This window comes from Otolemur garnettii, unplaced genomic scaffold (genome assembly GCF_000181295.1).
Source record: "Otolemur garnettii isolate 467f Iridium unplaced genomic scaffold, OtoGar3 scaffold00090, whole genome shotgun sequence".
NCBI classification, from domain to species: Eukaryota; Metazoa; Chordata; class Mammalia; order Primates; family Galagidae; genus Otolemur; species Otolemur garnettii.
Window position 1 is genome coordinate 4186005 of NW_003852485.1, and position 18083 is coordinate 4204087.

The following is an 18083-nucleotide window of genomic DNA, read 5'->3' on the forward strand; positions in this document are numbered from 1 at the left end:
AAATAAATAAATAAATAAATAAATTTTGTATCTCGAGCTCTGTGAACGTATGAGTTTGTTAATTTATCTATCTTTCTTTTTGCCTGTTTTTCTTTACCTTTGTTTAAATAAAAATGCATGACTTTTGGAAAAATTTTCGCCTTATTAACAACCATCTCAGGAACCATATGTTTTTATAGATTGCTATATTAATAATGGCTGTTAACTATAATATTATCTGTTAAATAATGGCTGTTAAGTTAGATATATTAATATATCTAATATTAATTAGATAAATGCATTTTTAATCATTTAGGGTAAAAGTATGAATGAACTAGCAGTGTCTTCATATTTAAATGAACTTCCGTGAAGGTGGTTCATTCCTTTCTGTGTACGGCATGCTACCTCCCTCAGCCCTCTCCCACCACCTTCCAGCTTCAACTACCTACAGTATGGTAAAGTGAAATCATTTAGAGGATTCACGAGAACTTGTCAAGTCCCAGTTCTGGCAATTATGGGCTTTGTGACTTGGGACCTGACGCTTATATCTTTGGGCCTCAGTTTCCTCACTCCGCACCTATCTCAGAAGGTAGATGAGTTAGAGAGTACAGCTCCATGAACATAACCCGTATTAGGCCATTTCATTATTATTAAACCCTACAGAGTATGCATTTGGTGAAACAGTAAACAATATGGTGTCATCCTTTCCCTTTCTAAACAGATTAGGCATATCGTCTAGTCTTAAGAATAAAGAAAACAAGGAGTGTAAATAAAGGGAGGCCTTGGAGGGAAGGCCAGAGTAGGAGGAACCAGGTGTGTTGTTGGCAGCAGAAGGATGAGACTTGCCTGGGAAGCATTTATTAGGAACCCTGAAGTGGAAGCTTTCAACTCACAAATTGTAAAGACCATGACCTCTTTTTAAAGAACTGGTAATTCCTGATGAATTAGAAGTGATGAATTGTGCTGCCCGTATGAACTTTGTAATCAGGGCTGCATATTGGTGACATCCCCTAATGTGTTCTGACTCAGAGCCTTGCCCAATTTGATCATATGGAACTAGGCTTTGGAATGTTAAAGAAGATGAGGAATTCTTACTCCTGGCCGAGGTATGGGTTTCTGAGGTTTCTTTGATCCAAGTTTCTTCATTGCATTGTAATATTTTTTCTGTTCCTCTGTCATAAAAATGTCTTGACCTCCAAAGTAAAGACATTAGCATAAAACTGGTTACAATCCCAACAAATAGCACTTTTACAAAAAATATTTGTCCTTCCTTTAAACTTTCTCAAATTTTTAAGTGGTTATTAGTCTGCTTCAGATAGATTTATACTGTTTTTCCCATTTGTGTGAAATTCTTTGTTTGATTGTTATTATTTTTATTAATGAGACTGAGTCTTACTCCATCATCTTGGCTGAATATGCAGTTATGTGATCATAGCTCACTGCAGCCTAGAATTCCAGGGCTTAAGTGATCTCCCTGCCTCAGTCTCCCGGGAAGCTGGAATAGGCATGTGCCGCCATACCTAGCTGACTTCAATTTTTTTTTTTTTTTAAATGATGAAGTCTTGCTATATTGCCCAGGCTAGTCTTGAACTTTTGGCTTTAAGCAATCCTTCTACCTCAGCCTACTAAAATGCTGAGATTATAAGTGTGAACCACTGTGCCTAGCTAACCTTTTTGAAATTGTGAATTTAATACTAGTGCAAAATCTAGAAGCACATGAATCTCTGCCTACTACAGGGACTTAGTTTGATTATACTATATTTAGGAGTAGGCAGAAAAAAATCTCAAATATGCTTTTGTAAAATAAAAAAAATGTTTTTTATTCAGTTAACTGTTGATAGTTTCACTTCTCAATTTAACAATTTTTGAACATTTTCTGTGTTCTAGACAACGTGCTGGCGTAGATATTTGTTATAGTATCTTGCTCCTAAATGGAGCAGGAAACTGAAAGCACAGGCGGAGAGTGTATAGTGATATGCCAAAAAAAAAAAAACAAAACAAAAAAAGTGCTGTAGAGGCAACAATAAATTCAGAGACACAGAGACAGGCTTTATGTAGGCGTGTACCCTTAAGCTAGGTCTTATAAGATGATTAAGGGTTTCCTAGGTAAAGCATTCTAAGAAGAGAAAATATATAAAGTCTTGGAGGTACGAGAAAATGGCTTTCTGAGAGAAGGGCAGAAAACTCATACAGCTGTGTGCCTAGCAAGCGATGGTGCTGATAATGAGAGGCCGTGTGGCGCCTGGGGAGTAGGGAAGTGGATGAGGTGTGGGAGAAGGTGAAGTTGCGAGACCAGGTGGAGGTAATTCCCGCAAGGCTCTGTAAGCCAAGCTAAAGCACTGGAGACCCACTGGACGGGTCTGAGGCAGTGTCACAGTTTTGACACAAAGCTCTCCAGTGTTTAAACCTAGAGAGGAGTTACCAACTGCAGGCTTGAACCTCCTATAGCTGAATCGAACACATACTAAACTGAAAATAATACAAACACAGTCTAAGTCTGTTAGGAGTAAAGGTATCCTAATTATTTGGTATGTAACAGAACCTCAGAATGGAAAAAGGCAAAAGCTAAGGAATACTTATCTTCTTTTTCTGCTGGTTGAAGTTATCTATGATGACACCAATGAACAGATTCAGGGTGAAGAAGGACCCAAAGATGATAAAGATGACAAAGTATAAATACATGTACAGATTTTCTTCATATTCAGGCTGAAGTTTAACCTAAATGACATTGAAAATATTAAGAAAATATTAAAAGCACAATGAATATTTAAACTAAATTAATAATGTTGTGAGTGTTATTACTTAATATATAGTGCTACTTTTACTATAGGTATTACTCTACAAAAATTGTTCTTTGTTTTCTTTTCTTTCTTTTTTTTTTTTTTTGTAGAGACAGAGTCTCATGTTATTGCCCTCAGTAGAGTGCTGTGGTGTCACAGCTCATAGCAACCTCTAGCTCTTGGGCTTAGGCCATTCTCTTGCCTCAGCCTCCTGAGTAGCAGGGACTACAGGTGCCCACCACAATGCCCAGCTATTTTTTGTTGCAGTTTGGCCAGGGCTGGATTTGAACCCGCCACCCTCAGTATATAGGGCTGGCGCCCCACTCACTGAGCCTCAGGTGCCACCCTGTTCTTTGTTTTCAAATTAGCATGATCTAGTATAATGAAAGTTTGCAGGTTTTATAATTGTTTGTGAGAATCTATTTCCCCACTGTATCTTCCCCGTAATATATTCTTTAATATAAACAACAGTGATATAAACAGCCTGTTATTAGTCTTATTACTATAATTTTTTCAATATTTTCCCTTTGGTTTTGGAATGGCTTTAATAGCAGAACATCAACAGCTAAGAGCATAAACTAGAATCATTTTTCTATTTTCAAAATTGAATTCCCCTGAAACTTGCTTGCTTTTCTGTCTCATAATGTTCTTGGAAGCTTCATAGACTCTGGTTCATCATACTGTCCAGGGTTAGGGACAGACAAGTTACTCCCCCAGTGAGAAACTTCCCTTCTGAATAGTCTAGGTTTAAACTTCCCTTCTGAATAGTCGCATGATCCGTGCACTTAGATATACTTTCATATTAGATATATATTACATATCAGACATTCATTAACCAAAACAAGATCTATATTAAAACACATTGGCATAAAAAGATTATTTGTATATGCCACAATAAATATTCTAGTTTTTTCCAATATAAAATTCTGAATATTTCACTTAAATTATTAACTATGTTTACCATAGAAAATTTAGTAGCTATAAATAATATTTGAGTGATACTTACATCTCGTGAATCAACAGCTGCATACATAATATCCATCCAGCCTTTAAATGTGGCCTGGAAATAATATAGATTTGAATTGTACATAAAAACTTCATGCAAGAATGTGACATTTTACCAGATGAAAATCTGACAGTATTTTCACAAATAACTTTATTTTTATTAAATCATAGCTGCGTACATTAATGCAATCATGGGGTACAATGTAGCTATAGCCCAATTATAGCCCAAGAAGAAGGGGAAAGGGGAGAGGGAGAGAAGAGGAGGGGGAAGGATGGGTGGAGGGAGAGTAATTGGTGGGACCACAAATAACTTTTTGTATAATATTATGACATTTCCTATGAAGAGATTGAAATGAAAGTAGAAAATATTTCTATTTAGACTCTGAAACTTATTTTATTTATTTCCCTTGGAACACAGTCTATTTTTAAGTACAATTTGTTGTTATTATTATTAATAAAGGGTCTTGCTATGTTGCCCAGACTAGTCATCTGGCTAATACTTCATAGATTTTAATTAAACACTATAAATATATTGTTCGTTTGATATATAAAATTGCTCCTCTGGCAATGATTGCTACAGAAGACTAAAAATGGCAATGGAGTTCAATAATATAATGAGAAAAAATAAGAAGCAGAATATAAAAACACATGAAAACACTGGGGAACATGGGGGAAAATAAAAAAAGAAAACAACTGCAACATCTTTTTATAGTGAAGCAACATCGTTTTATAGTCAGGCTGATACTATAGGGGTTATAACCACTACTCTTCCACTATTATATACTAATCATTCAAAGAGCATCAGAGAAATAATCTTAAAGACATACCTCAAAAGTATTTTCTAAACTTGTACAGTAGACACTTACCACTTGAAGCAACGCGAGGTAGCCAGCACCAACATTATCAAAATTCACTTTCACGTTTTTCCACCGAGCTTGCTTGCCAAGAGCCTGACAGTCGCTCAAATTGTTGACTTCACTCACTTTAAACATGCTACCCGTCGTCATGTTAACACAGTGGTAGAACTTCCCAGCAAACAGATTCACACCCATGATGCTAAAAATTAGCCAGAAGATGAGACAAACCAACAGCACATTCATGATGGAGGGAATCGCTCCCACCAGAGCGTTCACCACCACCTGAAAGGGGAAACGAGGAGACAGCGACTCACAAACTGTCAAAATGGAAACCATGCCTTTCACTTAGTTACTTAGTACTAATACACGTTTGAAAGAGTTAAACAAAAAGCTAGGTAGACAAGTCGTTTCTTCTACTATTTTCTAGCACATATTTCTAAGGGAAAACAAGGAGTGACACAACTAAAGAACTAAGGTCTTAAGGAAAGCGGAATAAGCCGAAGTGTGAAAAGAAATCAACAGAAACCTGATATAATAAGATGAAGTCAGAAAATGTTTGTATGCTGGAGAAAAAAAGAAAAAAAAAAGATGAATTAAATACCAACAGAAGAAACAATCATCTTTCAACAACACATTTTAATTTGTAAGAATGTTAATGAATGAATGATGATTGGAAAGAGTAAACAAATCCTTCACCAATAAAGTATTGAAAAGGCCCGAAATCTGTTTCCATGGATCAGGTTCACTTTTTAGGGCTATGAAAGATAAGCGTAGGAATTTGTAAGATGCTTTTTTCCCTCTCAGTAAATCCCCGCATTGAATATGACCCCATTCTTAGGACCCTGTGTTCTTTCACACGTCCACTTGGGGGCACGTGCTGCTGCATCAACCCAGGCTGAGTAATTTTGTGAAAGAAAAATTTAGACACTCAGCCTCCCATTAAATTCAGAAAAGATTAAAATATACTACATTTTAAAATCTTAGGGAGGTTGCCCGTAATTTTCCTATCTAAATGTTCATATCCGGCTATTCAGTTAAGCATTTCTAGTAAATGCAACTATTATTTTATTTTTAAACATTGTACACATCATTTTAGAAATACATACCAAGGAATTTTATACTGATATCAAAAACTGAATCTAAAATTGTAAAAGTTTCCTATGCTACTTGGATTTTATTTCTTTTAGAAATTAAGCCATATACAATATACTTGCCAGGTTTTTTCCTACCAAAACTTATGTCAAATGACCGCCATAGCTTCAAATAAATGCATAATACATTATCATATTTTATAGCCTAAATGTTATTTCTGCTATATTGTGGAATTAAAAACTCTAAACTTAAGGATATTTTTCAGATTAGAAAAAATTTGTAAGTTTTAAATTTTGTTCAATTGCTATTTCTCCTCAAGAATAAACTATTAATATGAAACCATGAAACCAGATGAGGGCTTGTATCAGTAATAGTATAATTTTAAATTCTATTCAACTGCTATTTCTCCTCAAAAATAAACTTAATATGAAGCCATGAAACCAGATGAGGACTTAGATCAGTAATGATAAAGACTGGTTTGAAAAGAACTTGAAATTATATAGTAATTTTTATGAAATTTGTCTTGTACCTCTCTTTAGCAGTAGGAATGAAATAAAACTACAAGGTAAATACCAAGTATTTCCTTGATTACACTGCTTCTGGAAAGTCTAGTGGTGGGTTTCACTCTCTCTGATGAATGAACTCAAAGTCAAGGCTGAAATGTTTTTATTGTCCCAAACAAACTGCTTCCTTTATAAAAAGCCCTAAGGCCTAGAAGAAACTCACTATCCATGTACATTTGAAAACGAAACTGGCCTTTGTGCTAAACAGTACTGAGAGGGGTGTGGCAAGTAGTTATCTATGGAAGTGTGGACTCTATGTTTACCTGCATTAATATACATATTGAGGAACAGAGTGGAGAGGAAAATATAAGCGCTATGGAAACAGCGAAACTCACTCAGCATGCTCGCTGAAAAGGGAGCTCTATAAAACAAACTCTGGGGTTGCCGAAATGCTGCTTGCTTAATGATCCCAACCCCCTGCTTTAGTTGCTCAGACTGTAAGATTTTGTGAGAGGCTACTATTTTATGTTGTCTTCTTGTGCAACAATTTTATTACTTAATCCAAGAAGCAAAACACCATTTTACTTTTCATTCATTACTACAAATTTAGAAGAAATCAGACGATTGAGAGAAAGAAAACTCCCCTCCTGGGATGAAGGTAGTAGTGGTGGTTCTAATCATTTCAGTGTGTCTAAGAAAGGAAAAGAAGTAACTGGCAGCCTATAGTTTTGGGGTGTTGTGAAAATCGCCTTGACTGTGACCAGGAGACTTGGATTCGAGTTTTAGTTCTGTCACAAACAACTTCTGAGGGCCCGCGGAAATAAATGTTTATTTCCAGAGGCTAGACTTTGTGATCTCTGAGATTCTGGCTCTAATTCTGATAATTCTATGTAATAAATCTCAGAAGAGTATGGGGACCAGTTTGCATCTAAATAATTCTCTACAAGTAATAAATCTGACATAAATAATTAGATGGCTTTGATTCTTCTTACCCTCATGCCTTCAAACCTGGATAAGGCTCTTAGAGGTCTTAAAGCTCTTAGTGTCCGTAGGGATTTGATGGCACCAAGTTCTGAGTAGCCAAGAGCATTGGCTACCAAGCTAACCAAAGAAACCTAAAAAAGGAAACAAATACTGATTAGTTCACCAAGAAATTGTTGACTAAAGGTGTAGGATGTGGTGTCTATTTAGCACCAACCAAATAAAAGCTCAGACATACCTTGGCAAACTTCATTTTCCACACAGTGAGATAATCTCACATTATTGTCCTCTTGATTTTCTTATCAGTGAATCAGGATATCTGCCCATATTTATACGCATTTATAAACCCCTTCAGCTAGATTTCTACAACATGGATCCCTTTTCAACCTGTGCATATGCCATTGATTCAGGAGTTAGCTCAAAAGCCAGATACTTAGTATTATTGATCTGATGTCATGTTTCTTTTCTGAATTTATTATGTAGCCTATGAGTTATGTGTGCTGGAGGCATTTACCACGTGACAGAGTTAATTGGTTAGGTATCTCCCCTACAGGTCATATACGCTTTTTCTCAATTGGACTGAAATATTTTTCAGAACATGTCTAGCAGCATCAGGTTGGCTATACTTTAATCACTGTGAGTTGGATAAGTTAATAAAATGGAATTTTTTATCTAGAAAGTTTTTATCCAAGCACCTCGACTTACGATTTAGAATACAGCACCTCTTGTTCGCCGTGATCAGACATACATCTTTCTGATACAGGTTGAGCATCCCTACTTGGAAAATCTGAAATCCCAAACACTCCAAAATCCTAAGTTTTTGAGCATCAAAATGATGCTCAGAAGAAACGCTCATTGGCATATTATGGATTTGGGGATTAAGGATGTTCAATTAATACAATGCAAATATTTCAATATCTGAAAACAATCCCAAACCACTTTGGTCCCAAGCATTTTTGATAAGGGCTATTCAATCTGTATTTTATATTTGTTAAATTTTACTTAAATGTATGAAAGATTAAAGAAGACATGTCCTTTCAGGAGGCCGATCCTGAAATTGCTTTGATTTTAATAACATGCCTACATGTATAAATACAGGGAAGTACTATCATTATTACATTTTTATTGGTGAGGAAGTTGAGAGTCATCCCTCTACCCTCACCAAAACACAAAAAAGTTTGCATAGCCACAAGAGATGGGGGGATTTGGTGACTTGAACTCAAATGATTTGACCTTAAAACCATATCTTAACCTTTTGGCATCCATTATAAAACATTTTATCTGAATGAAAGAACACTCAATGATTGGAATGATTTAGAACACAATGATTTGGACTTATGATTTTTGCAGCTCTTGCACTGAGGATAAATAAGTAGTGCTTTCTTTGATGCATAGGAGAGAAATTAATTCATCATAGCGATTGAATGGCTAAAGAGCCATAGGGTTTAACTTCCAGTGAAAACAATCTGTGAATCCTCCCAACAATCTGATCTTCCCCAAACCACATAATCTAAAGGGTGACACCAAAATAAGAACCTAGGCGTTAAAGGCACATGAAGTCACTGCCCCTTTATTGTTTAATTTAGCATACATCTCACAGAATTGAACAGAATAATGCACGACCTGAACGTTAAACTCGATTAGTGGCAGGATAATTTATTAAGCTATTCATTTCTCTCACGGGTTTGCTCCCACAGGAGACTGGAAAGATTGGAAAGCTTATTAGAGATCACACAAGGCTTCTATGTTCTGGGCTCTTTTTCCTCAGGAGGCATTACCAACTTCCTTATGTCTCTGGACTTGCTACCTGAAAACATTTCTCATCCTCCCAACCAAGTCCTCCATTTGAGAACTGGGCTTTTAAGGGGAATTGGCTGCAAATTTCTCAAAACCTTGAAGTAAGGAAGTTCATGCTTTAAAAAGAAAAAAAAGGGAAAAATCCAGAACCAGTGGTTGTTGGATATGGTGAATTTGAAGGCTGGGAGGCATTACCTTCATGAAACCACTCTAAATGGACATGAGACTGTGTGTCGGTAGTAAAGCTGGGCATTTGTAAACTGGACTTTTTTAATGGCACTCCTGTCCCAGAGGACAAAAAGCCAGAGTTGCAACCATGATACCCGTTAGATTAAGGCTCAGAGGAGCTCATTCCTATTTTTCTAGGCTGCATGCATCCTAGAGTATCTACAAGCTCCAAAAAGGAGACCGTCAACTCTGCCTGACATTGGATTCCCTGACAAACCTGTGCTGAGATCTGCAGCATAGGAAAATAAAGGGAATTTAAAAGACATTTTAGGATTTGAGGAATAATTATTGCAAACTGGTTTAGTTAACTTAAAATGATTATTTTTTTCCTTTCCAATCACTTTGATAAGATTGTCACAATGTGCTTGAGCATACAAAGAATTTTTTTCTAGTTTACATTTGACTTGTAAAAAACTTTAATATGCTTTCGAGGCAAGTTTGAAATAAGACCTTTCAAATACAAGCAGAAGTAGCTCCTTGCAAACATTTTAAAGATTTGCTGCATCCTGGAAAGTTAGATGTTGCCTTCCTGTGGTGGGAGGGTGACTTACAACTTATAATAATCTTTTTTTACTCATTACCTTTGTGTCTCAGAGTGGTCAAATGACTAACTCAAGAAAAGACAGAAATAGGCAAGATATAACTGGAATTTAGGTCTTCTGTTTTTAAGTCTAGTGTTTTTATTTCAGGAAATTTGTACCCAATTTTTGTGTTTTCATCTTTATCTCTTTTGTGCTAAACATAAAAGGAACTCTTACGAAGGTGTGCAAAGAGAAGAGCCACCCATTTTCAAAACTGAACTTTCAGTATGAATTTACATGGATCTAGGCACTGTACCACCCAACACAGTAAATAGAGGAAAACGTCTATGCTAGAGGTTTTAGGGGTGATCCAGTTGTCGTCCACACCCTTTTACATTCCTATGGCAACTGAGATTGAGAAAGAGGAGGATAATGTAAGTAAAGAAGCTGAGGGTTCTGAAGAACAGACTAGAAATCCTATGTTTGGTTAATAAGCCAAGGAATAGAAATTTGTTTCCCTTAAAAATGGCTTAATTTTTAAAGTCAGACATGCAGAGTCAAAAGATAAAAAGCACATATCACTTCCATACATTCTAATGATATGTTTCTTTGTTTTTAGAGACAGAGTTTTAGTTGTCAGCCTAGTAGGGTGCTGTGGCATCACAGCTCACAACAACCTCCAGCTCCTGGGCTTAGGCGATTCTCTTGCCTCAGCCTCCAGCGTAGCTGGGACTACAGGTGCCAGCCATAATGCTCGGCTATTTTTTGTTGCAGTTTGGCAGGGCCGAGTTCAAACCCGCTACCCTTGGTATATGGGGCCTGTGCCCTACTCTCTGAGCCACAGACACTGACCCTAATGATATTTTTTAATCTAAAAGTTTATATAATTTATAACCGAGAAATCTAGAAGCATTCCTATGAAAAGCAGATGAAAGAATAGGCCCTTGACTGACATTATTATTTAACAGTTTCTAAAAAAAGGAAGAGTTATAAGAATTGGAAAAGTAGAAGTCATTATTTGCAGATATATTACTGTGGACCTTAAGTGAAACAAGAGAATCAAGTGAAAAACTATTTTAAGTTATTTGAAAGATCTTATTTCAACTATTATATAATTATTTTAGTTTGTTGACTAATGTATTTTTCATATTAACTTTTGAAGTTTGTCTCTTTGAACTATACAAACTTTAAAAAGTTAATATGGAAAAATAAAAAAATAAGAATAATCTAAAATATTACTGTATTAAGAAGAAAAGCAGAGAGGATAATTCACCAGATATTAAGATCAATTATAGATCTATAATCATTAAATCTGTGATATTAGTAGAGAAAGGAATGAATTAAACAAAATTATGTTCCAATTAAACTCAACACACACTGGGATTTAGCATGTGGTAAAGGGGAAGATTTTAAGTGAAAGTGGAAAAAGAAAATGATTATTTATTAAGTGAGAAACCATTTAGAGCAATATAATATTGCTCAGATCTCACACCAAATTAAATTCCAGATATGTTAAAATTAAAACATAAAGATAAATGAACAGGCTTGGTGTCTGTGGCTCAAGTGGCTAAGGCGCCAGCCACATACACCTAAGGTGGTGGGTTTGAATCCAGCCCAGGCCCACCAAAAACAACAATGATGGCTGCAACCAAAAAATAGCTGGGTGTTGTGGAGGGTGCCTGTGGTCCCAGCTACTTGGGAGGCTGAGGTAGGAGACTCGCTTGAGCCCAGGAGTTGGAGGTTGCTGTGAACTGTGGTGCCATGCCATGGCACTATGCCCAGGGGGATAGCTTGAGGCACTGTCTCAAAAAGAAAAAAAAAAGATAAATGAACAAAGAAATAAGAGAAACTTGAACTATAAAACTGGAAAAAAATAAGAGGAAATATTTAATAGTCTTGAAGTGGCCTTCATAAACATGAGAAAACCAAGGAAAACAAAATATTGATAAATTCAACCAAATTGGCATGAAAAATTTTTATATGACAAAAAAAATCTAGAGCCAAAAGCCGAAATAAGTAAAATATTACTTATACCACATGTGACAAAATATTAAATTTCCTCCATATAAAAAGAGCTCCTATAAATCAATAAGTAAAAGGTCATTAATCACATACAGTGAACCTCTGTAAGTTGACCACCCAAAGGATGACAGGAAATTGGTCAAAATACCAAGGTGGTCAACACAGAGTAAAATCAACTCTTACTTTAGAGGTCAGAACATAGAAATAGTAATTCACGTTGTGACTGAGTTTCCCTGTCAGGCCACAAAAGCCCCTTTCAGTATATCTTGCAGTTGAGGTTTTCCTGTTAATAGTCCCGAGGGGCTTAAACAGCAAATGCATTTACTCAAAATTTCTTAAGGCAAGGGCGCCTGGATTCAGATTGCTAGGTGCCCACCTCCCCACTTCCATAGCAGTGCAACTGTATTTCCTATAAGCTAAGCACTGCTAGAAAGGGGCGCGGGTGGTGGTGAGGGGCAGGCACAAGGCTACCATGGAAATGATGGCAGAAGACTGGTGAAGATGGGAGTCTGAAGGTAGTGGGAATGAAGGGATGTGGTGAGCTGGGGTGGGTCGGGTCAACAGCAGAAAGGGAGTGAGGCTGCCCATAGTTGGGAGAAGTAAAGAGGATTCCAAATGCAGCATATGTCAGAAATGGCAGTTGGTTTATAACCCAGGGGCTGCCTGTTTTCCTTTGAGGTCACTTCTACTTTATCTTAGGCTTTTCCAGTTTATTTATTGGTCTTTAACTTTGTACATGATCAGAAAATCCACAGTGCTCACATGATCCAGAACATCTTGGTCATCGTGACACTGTATGTGGTAGCCGGAAGCTGCAGATCTAAACATTCATCTCTGAGGGGAGGGAGGTGCAACTTCTGGTGGGCACATCGCTGGGGACTGCTGGGGGGCACAGAGAAGCCATAGCTTCTGCAGGAATTTTACATTTACATTAAACATTTCAAAACATTATTTTTGGTTTTGGTTTTCAAATGAGGACTTGGATCAGATGATGTAAGTTTCTTTGTTTGGAACCCTTAATTCACGAACTTCAAGATGATTAAATCAAAATAACACTGTATGTTATTCATGCTGAAAAGACATTATCTTTGCGTAGATGCATCATCTTTAATCAAGCACACTACTAGAAAAACATTCAAAGTGCCAGTCTGATTGATAGTGGGTATGATTATTTCTGTTTATGGAGTATATAATTATGACTCTATCCTCAGGTTTAATTATTTCCTTTTAGAAACATGAATTGTTTTTGACATTTTATACAATTAATACATGTTATATGTCGACTTGACAGCTAGATAACTACTCTGGGCCTCAGTTTCCCTATTTAAGAAATTGGGATAATAAAGTGAAACCATATCAGGTATGAGGATTAAATGAATTAAAAGGCATTCAGGATACAACAATTTATAGCTCAGCAAAGATTAGTTGTTATTAATATTATAAATGAAAATCTTTATTATTGGCTGATTAACTACATCTCATGGGGAGGCCTTTGAAAAGAGAAAGAATCATGTGAATCTTTTTAAAAGAGTGTATTTGAAGAGTTTGGGACTGGGGGCAGAAAGGGCCTTTAGTAAACCACTGTTTGGTCCACTTAATCATAGTGGTATTGATGTGGTGTTGGGGAGTGGGGTAAGACTCCCAACTCACTTCTTAGTTGGTAACATCAAGGGGGACTTGCTAATTGATTATCTGTGAGGGTAAAAGAGAGACTGAAGGTAACTGTGGTTTGGCTGTGTAGAACTCCCACCCCACCAGACTCAGTAGAGAATTCAGGAAGAAACACAGGCCTACAAGAGAAAGATAGTGAATGTGTGCAGATAGGAGATGCATCAGAGGTATTATCTAGAAAGAAACAGAAATGTGGGTTGGAGTTTCAGGAAAGACCAGAATTAGAGGTTAACAGTCTTTATGAGCTGAAAGTCATAATCTTTCAAAGAACACATACAGAAATTTATAGTTAAATTAATAGGACTATCTTTTTAAACCTGGCCAATGAGAAATGTTTCTTATTAATAAGTTAATAATGCTTAAAGGGAATTGAATTCTCTCAAGGAATGGGCCAAGTGAATCATTCCTACCAGCAGAATTTATTGGGAAAAGTTAAACTACCTATTAGACAGTTTCCATGGGAGTACGTCTAGAGAGAGATCAGAAATGGATATGAAATGACGACCACTTGTAGTTATCCAGTTCCTTTCCCTCAAAGTTCTTTTAATTTTATCTGATTCTCTCCACAAGAGCTCCTGCTAAAATTCAAGGTGAGTGTGTACATATGAGCAAGGCCCGTCTCACTGTTTTCATCACCACGGCTTAGAAGTAATCACTTTCAGAGTGTCATGTGGGAATTCTTTGATTAGTTCAACACAATATACCAAACAGGCCTGTGCCCTGTTGCAAAATACAGAGCCAAGAGCTCAGTGCTGGACAGAGGCAGCTCTGCTGCTTTCCAGATAGGTGACATTTCTAAAGATGCAAAACAGAGATAAAATCTACAGCAAGAAGGAGATAATGACAGGACACATCTTCATAGGATTGCTAAAGGAATAATACTTTATAATTAAAAAAGACATTTGTAACGAAGTTTGGAATGTACAGGGGAGAAAGACAGTCAGTAGAGCCAGACTACTTAGGTGCAGAATCCCGCGTGGCCACTTAGGAGCTGTGTTAACTGGGGAAGCAACCACTTCCCTTTGCCTTGGCTTGCCCATCTGCAGAATCAGAATATTATTATTTCTAACACATCGAATGTGGAAGATTAGATGAATTAACCCATCTAAAGTGCTTTTAGTAGCATTTGTACATACGAGCATTAAATCCCAGGATTAGTAATTTTCATTATTATACAAGGCAGCCCCGCAGTGAGGGCATCGTATCGTGCCGCTGACACTGCTGCTACTAACCATCCAGCTTCGTTGTCGGGGATGCCAATGGCAATAATAAATGTGAAGAACTAAGACAGGGACCATTCGATTTTAGAGTTTGCTGATAACTAGAAATACACATTTGGATCAGAAAGTGTCCCTGAGCTGCTTTGCTCACCTCAACAGAGCAGCTGGTGGATTTTCTAATGAGCCCTTGGGTGAGGGGGAAAAGAATGCCACAGCTGCAAACATCAAGCCTCTCCTTGCCACCTGTGCTGTTTGCTAAGTGTAAATCACCTGTGGTTAATAAACATTTCATGAGGGTTGGATCTTTTACTGGAGTTTATTTTGAACACATCAGCACTGGAGGAGATTTTAGAACCAAACTCGAAGTTGTTATGACAGTTGCTCAGATAAATTTCCTTAGGGATGAAATTTATGCAAAAATCACTAACCACCATAAAAATGTGAGTTTTTTTTCCAATGCGTTTTCAATAAATACTCACTGAAGTATGCATTGAGTTCATGGTGTGGTAAACAGTAGCATCTGTGGCATAGTGTATGTGGTGACAGAATAACCTGGCATATTTAGTTTTTTATTTGAAGAGAGTATCTTTTTGGCCTTCTGAAAATTGTAAGAAGATTTAAATGCTTAATCTGGAAGCCACTCTAATACACACAATTGCTTATTACAACTAATGTATTTATAGTGGATTAGTCAGACAGGAAATCTTCAGGAGTGCTGAATTGAGAATTAGGAATTTGGTCACTAGTGTCAGCTTTATTGGTAAGTACCTGGGCTATCTAAGGAAAATGATTTAAACTGAGACTTCAGTTTCCTAATGTTTAGAATAAAGGCTAACATGCCTTAAGGTCCATTCTAGCTGCAGAAGGTGAAAATATCAAACTTCCTATTATAGGATGGCGTTTTAGAGCAGTATTAAAATTCCTCTCGATTATTCATGAAAGGCCAGCCATAGACATGGAATGTCATTCTTGGTCTATTAAAAGTTACTCGGTAGCATATTTCTTATCAATTTAAAGGGTTAAGCACATTTTGCTTATGGAATTATGAGCATGTATGTGTGGGAGGAAGGTGAGTAGAATTTGGATAGACCCAGACTTGTTAAAAATGATAAAAAGAATGAATGCACACATATGGTAATCATCGATTCATACTGGCGACTGTTAGAGCTAAAAATAAAGTGCTTTATGATTGCTAGGAAACAGCTAGAGATAGTGCTTGAAGCATCTTGTTTTGCTGGAGACTGTGAAGCCTTGTGCAATGGAGTATCACAGACTACAAAGAACCAGGAGACTGTCATTTTGCCTCGGTGCCTCTCCATGGTTTGGAACGAAAAAATAGGCTGCAAGCCAGACAGATTCCACAATTGGCAATGTTCCTATGACTCCTTACCCCAGGGTAATCAGATTCAGAACAGACCTACACCAAACTCTTTGCATGGTAAATATCTTATTAGCTACTGGGATATCCAACAACTGATTTAAAAATGGAAATGCATTTTACTGTCTCTGTGAGTATGTAGCAGAATGAATACAGTAAATGGGTTCATTTAATATCATTTAGTCACGTGTACTCCCATAAAGGGTTAAAATGCATTCTCAAAAACATTCCCCCCCCCCTTCCCCAAAATTGCTTTGACCTCCTGGAGACATTTCTTTATTAGATTGTTAATAAGCTAAGTGTTGAGACCTGTCAATTATAGATTGTTTACCTATTTCTTACCTTGAGGTCCTTAAGGTTCAGGAAAAAGGAACTTTCTGCTTGTGGTATAGAACACCTCTCTCTCTGGGTCTTCCCTGACCACTGTCCACATTTTTAGGACCTCCCCCACTCTTTTCTATGAGCCACTCCTCATTGTTGCATTTATTATAATTTTTTTTTTAGAGAACAACTGCATAATTATGTCTGCATTAGTGAAACTTGGTACTCAAAATCAAGGTTTTAATCATAGAAATATATAAAATGTCAACCTTCCTCTTCTAAAAATAATTCCCTAAAAATCATTCTGTGTACTTACATCAACAATCAGGAAATCTAGCCAGCACCAGGCATTGGTGAAGTATGTTTGAAATCCATAAGCTACCCATTTGAGAAGCATTTCCAGAATAAATATGTAGGTGAAGACCTTGTCGGCATATTCTAGCATGGTTTTGATAGTCTTTCGTTGTTCAATGTATATATCTTCAAATGCCTGAGAATCAAGAATATTTTAATTTATTTGAGTGGTTTGCCTCCTTTAACTATTTGAAAAAAGAAACTTCTTAGCATAATATTGAGTACAAAGCAATTTATTTATTTATCTTATTATTATTATTATTTTGAGACAGAGCCTCAAGCTGTCACCCTGGGTAGAATGCCCTGGCATCACAGCTCACAGCAACCTCCAACTCCTGGGCTTAAGCGATTCTCTAGCCTCAGCCTCCCAAGTAGCTGGGATGACAGGCACCTGCCACAATGTCCAGCTATTTTTTGGTTGTAGTTGTCATTATTGTTTGGCAGGCCCAGGATGGATTCAAACCTGCCATCTCTGGTGTATATGGCTGGCGCCTTATCCGTTTGAGCTACAGGTGCCAAACCACAAAGCAATATTTTTTATAAATATTGTTGTTTCACACAAGCAATGACCATCAGACAAAATTTAAAGGCAAAGAGTAACTGTGAAAAACGTTGGCAGGAAAAGGCCAATGTATTTATTGATACAGTATATACTTTCCCCCCTACTTTTCACCCCAAAGTCTCTGGGCAATTACTATATGAACACATGCTGTTAGTAGAGTAATATGAACTCAGAAAATAATTAGAATTTCTTTAATGAGGAATAGGGTTGATCCATTCTAACATTACTGTCTGTGATTTCCTGGACGATCTGGCTTATTTTGTAAGAATAAGTTGATTATACATGAAGAAAACAAAAAATACTTTTCGTTCATAAATGTTAATATAATTATTAGGAAATACTGGATGGCGTTCAACAGGGTAGGTAACATAGTTACAGAATGTCTCTGCAAATGGTTGTCTCAGTGAGGAAAACATCTGTTAGATAAACACCAGATGAGAAATTCCATCTGGCTGTTTCATGGTTCTGATTTGTTCTGGACTGAATTCTGCACAGTTAAACCCCAGATGCCAAGATCTGCAAGGCACAGATATGCCTCCTTTTTTGATTCTTAAACTCAGTATATGCTCTCTGATATCTCTGAGAATCAACTATTCCTCTAGAACCTGATTTTTGCCAATATGCCTTTCACTTACCAAAGCACCGCTACTGAGAAGAATCATGAAGACGATGAAAGTCTCAAACCAGTTGTGTTCAACAATACTGTAGCAGGTTTTCCGAAGATTCCACCAGATCTTCCCTTTGCCTTCTTCTGTACTTACTTGACAGAATGGAAACTTTTTAATACATCCTAAAAGAAAATGTCAAATACA

The 18083-nt window shown here is 36.9% G+C and overlaps 1 protein-coding gene across 1 annotated transcript in view; it reads right to left on the minus strand.

Moving 5' to 3' along the window:
- Positions 1-18083, minus strand: part of SCN3A (sodium voltage-gated channel alpha subunit 3) — an 82591-nt gene that overhangs the window by 5699 nt on the left and 58809 nt on the right. Inside the window, exons 18-24 of the mRNA XM_023516360.1 lie at positions 17907-18061; positions 16672-16845; positions 7209-7331; positions 4631-4903; positions 3766-3819; positions 2560-2697; positions 1075-1179 (exon numbers count right to left, since the gene is read on the minus strand). Coding sequence (XP_023372128.1) covers positions 1075-1179; positions 2560-2697; positions 3766-3819; positions 4631-4903; positions 7209-7331; positions 16672-16845; positions 17907-18061 — 1022 coding nt within the window. The remainder of the gene's footprint in view (positions 1-1074; positions 1180-2559; positions 2698-3765; positions 3820-4630; positions 4904-7208; positions 7332-16671; positions 16846-17906; positions 18062-18083) is intronic.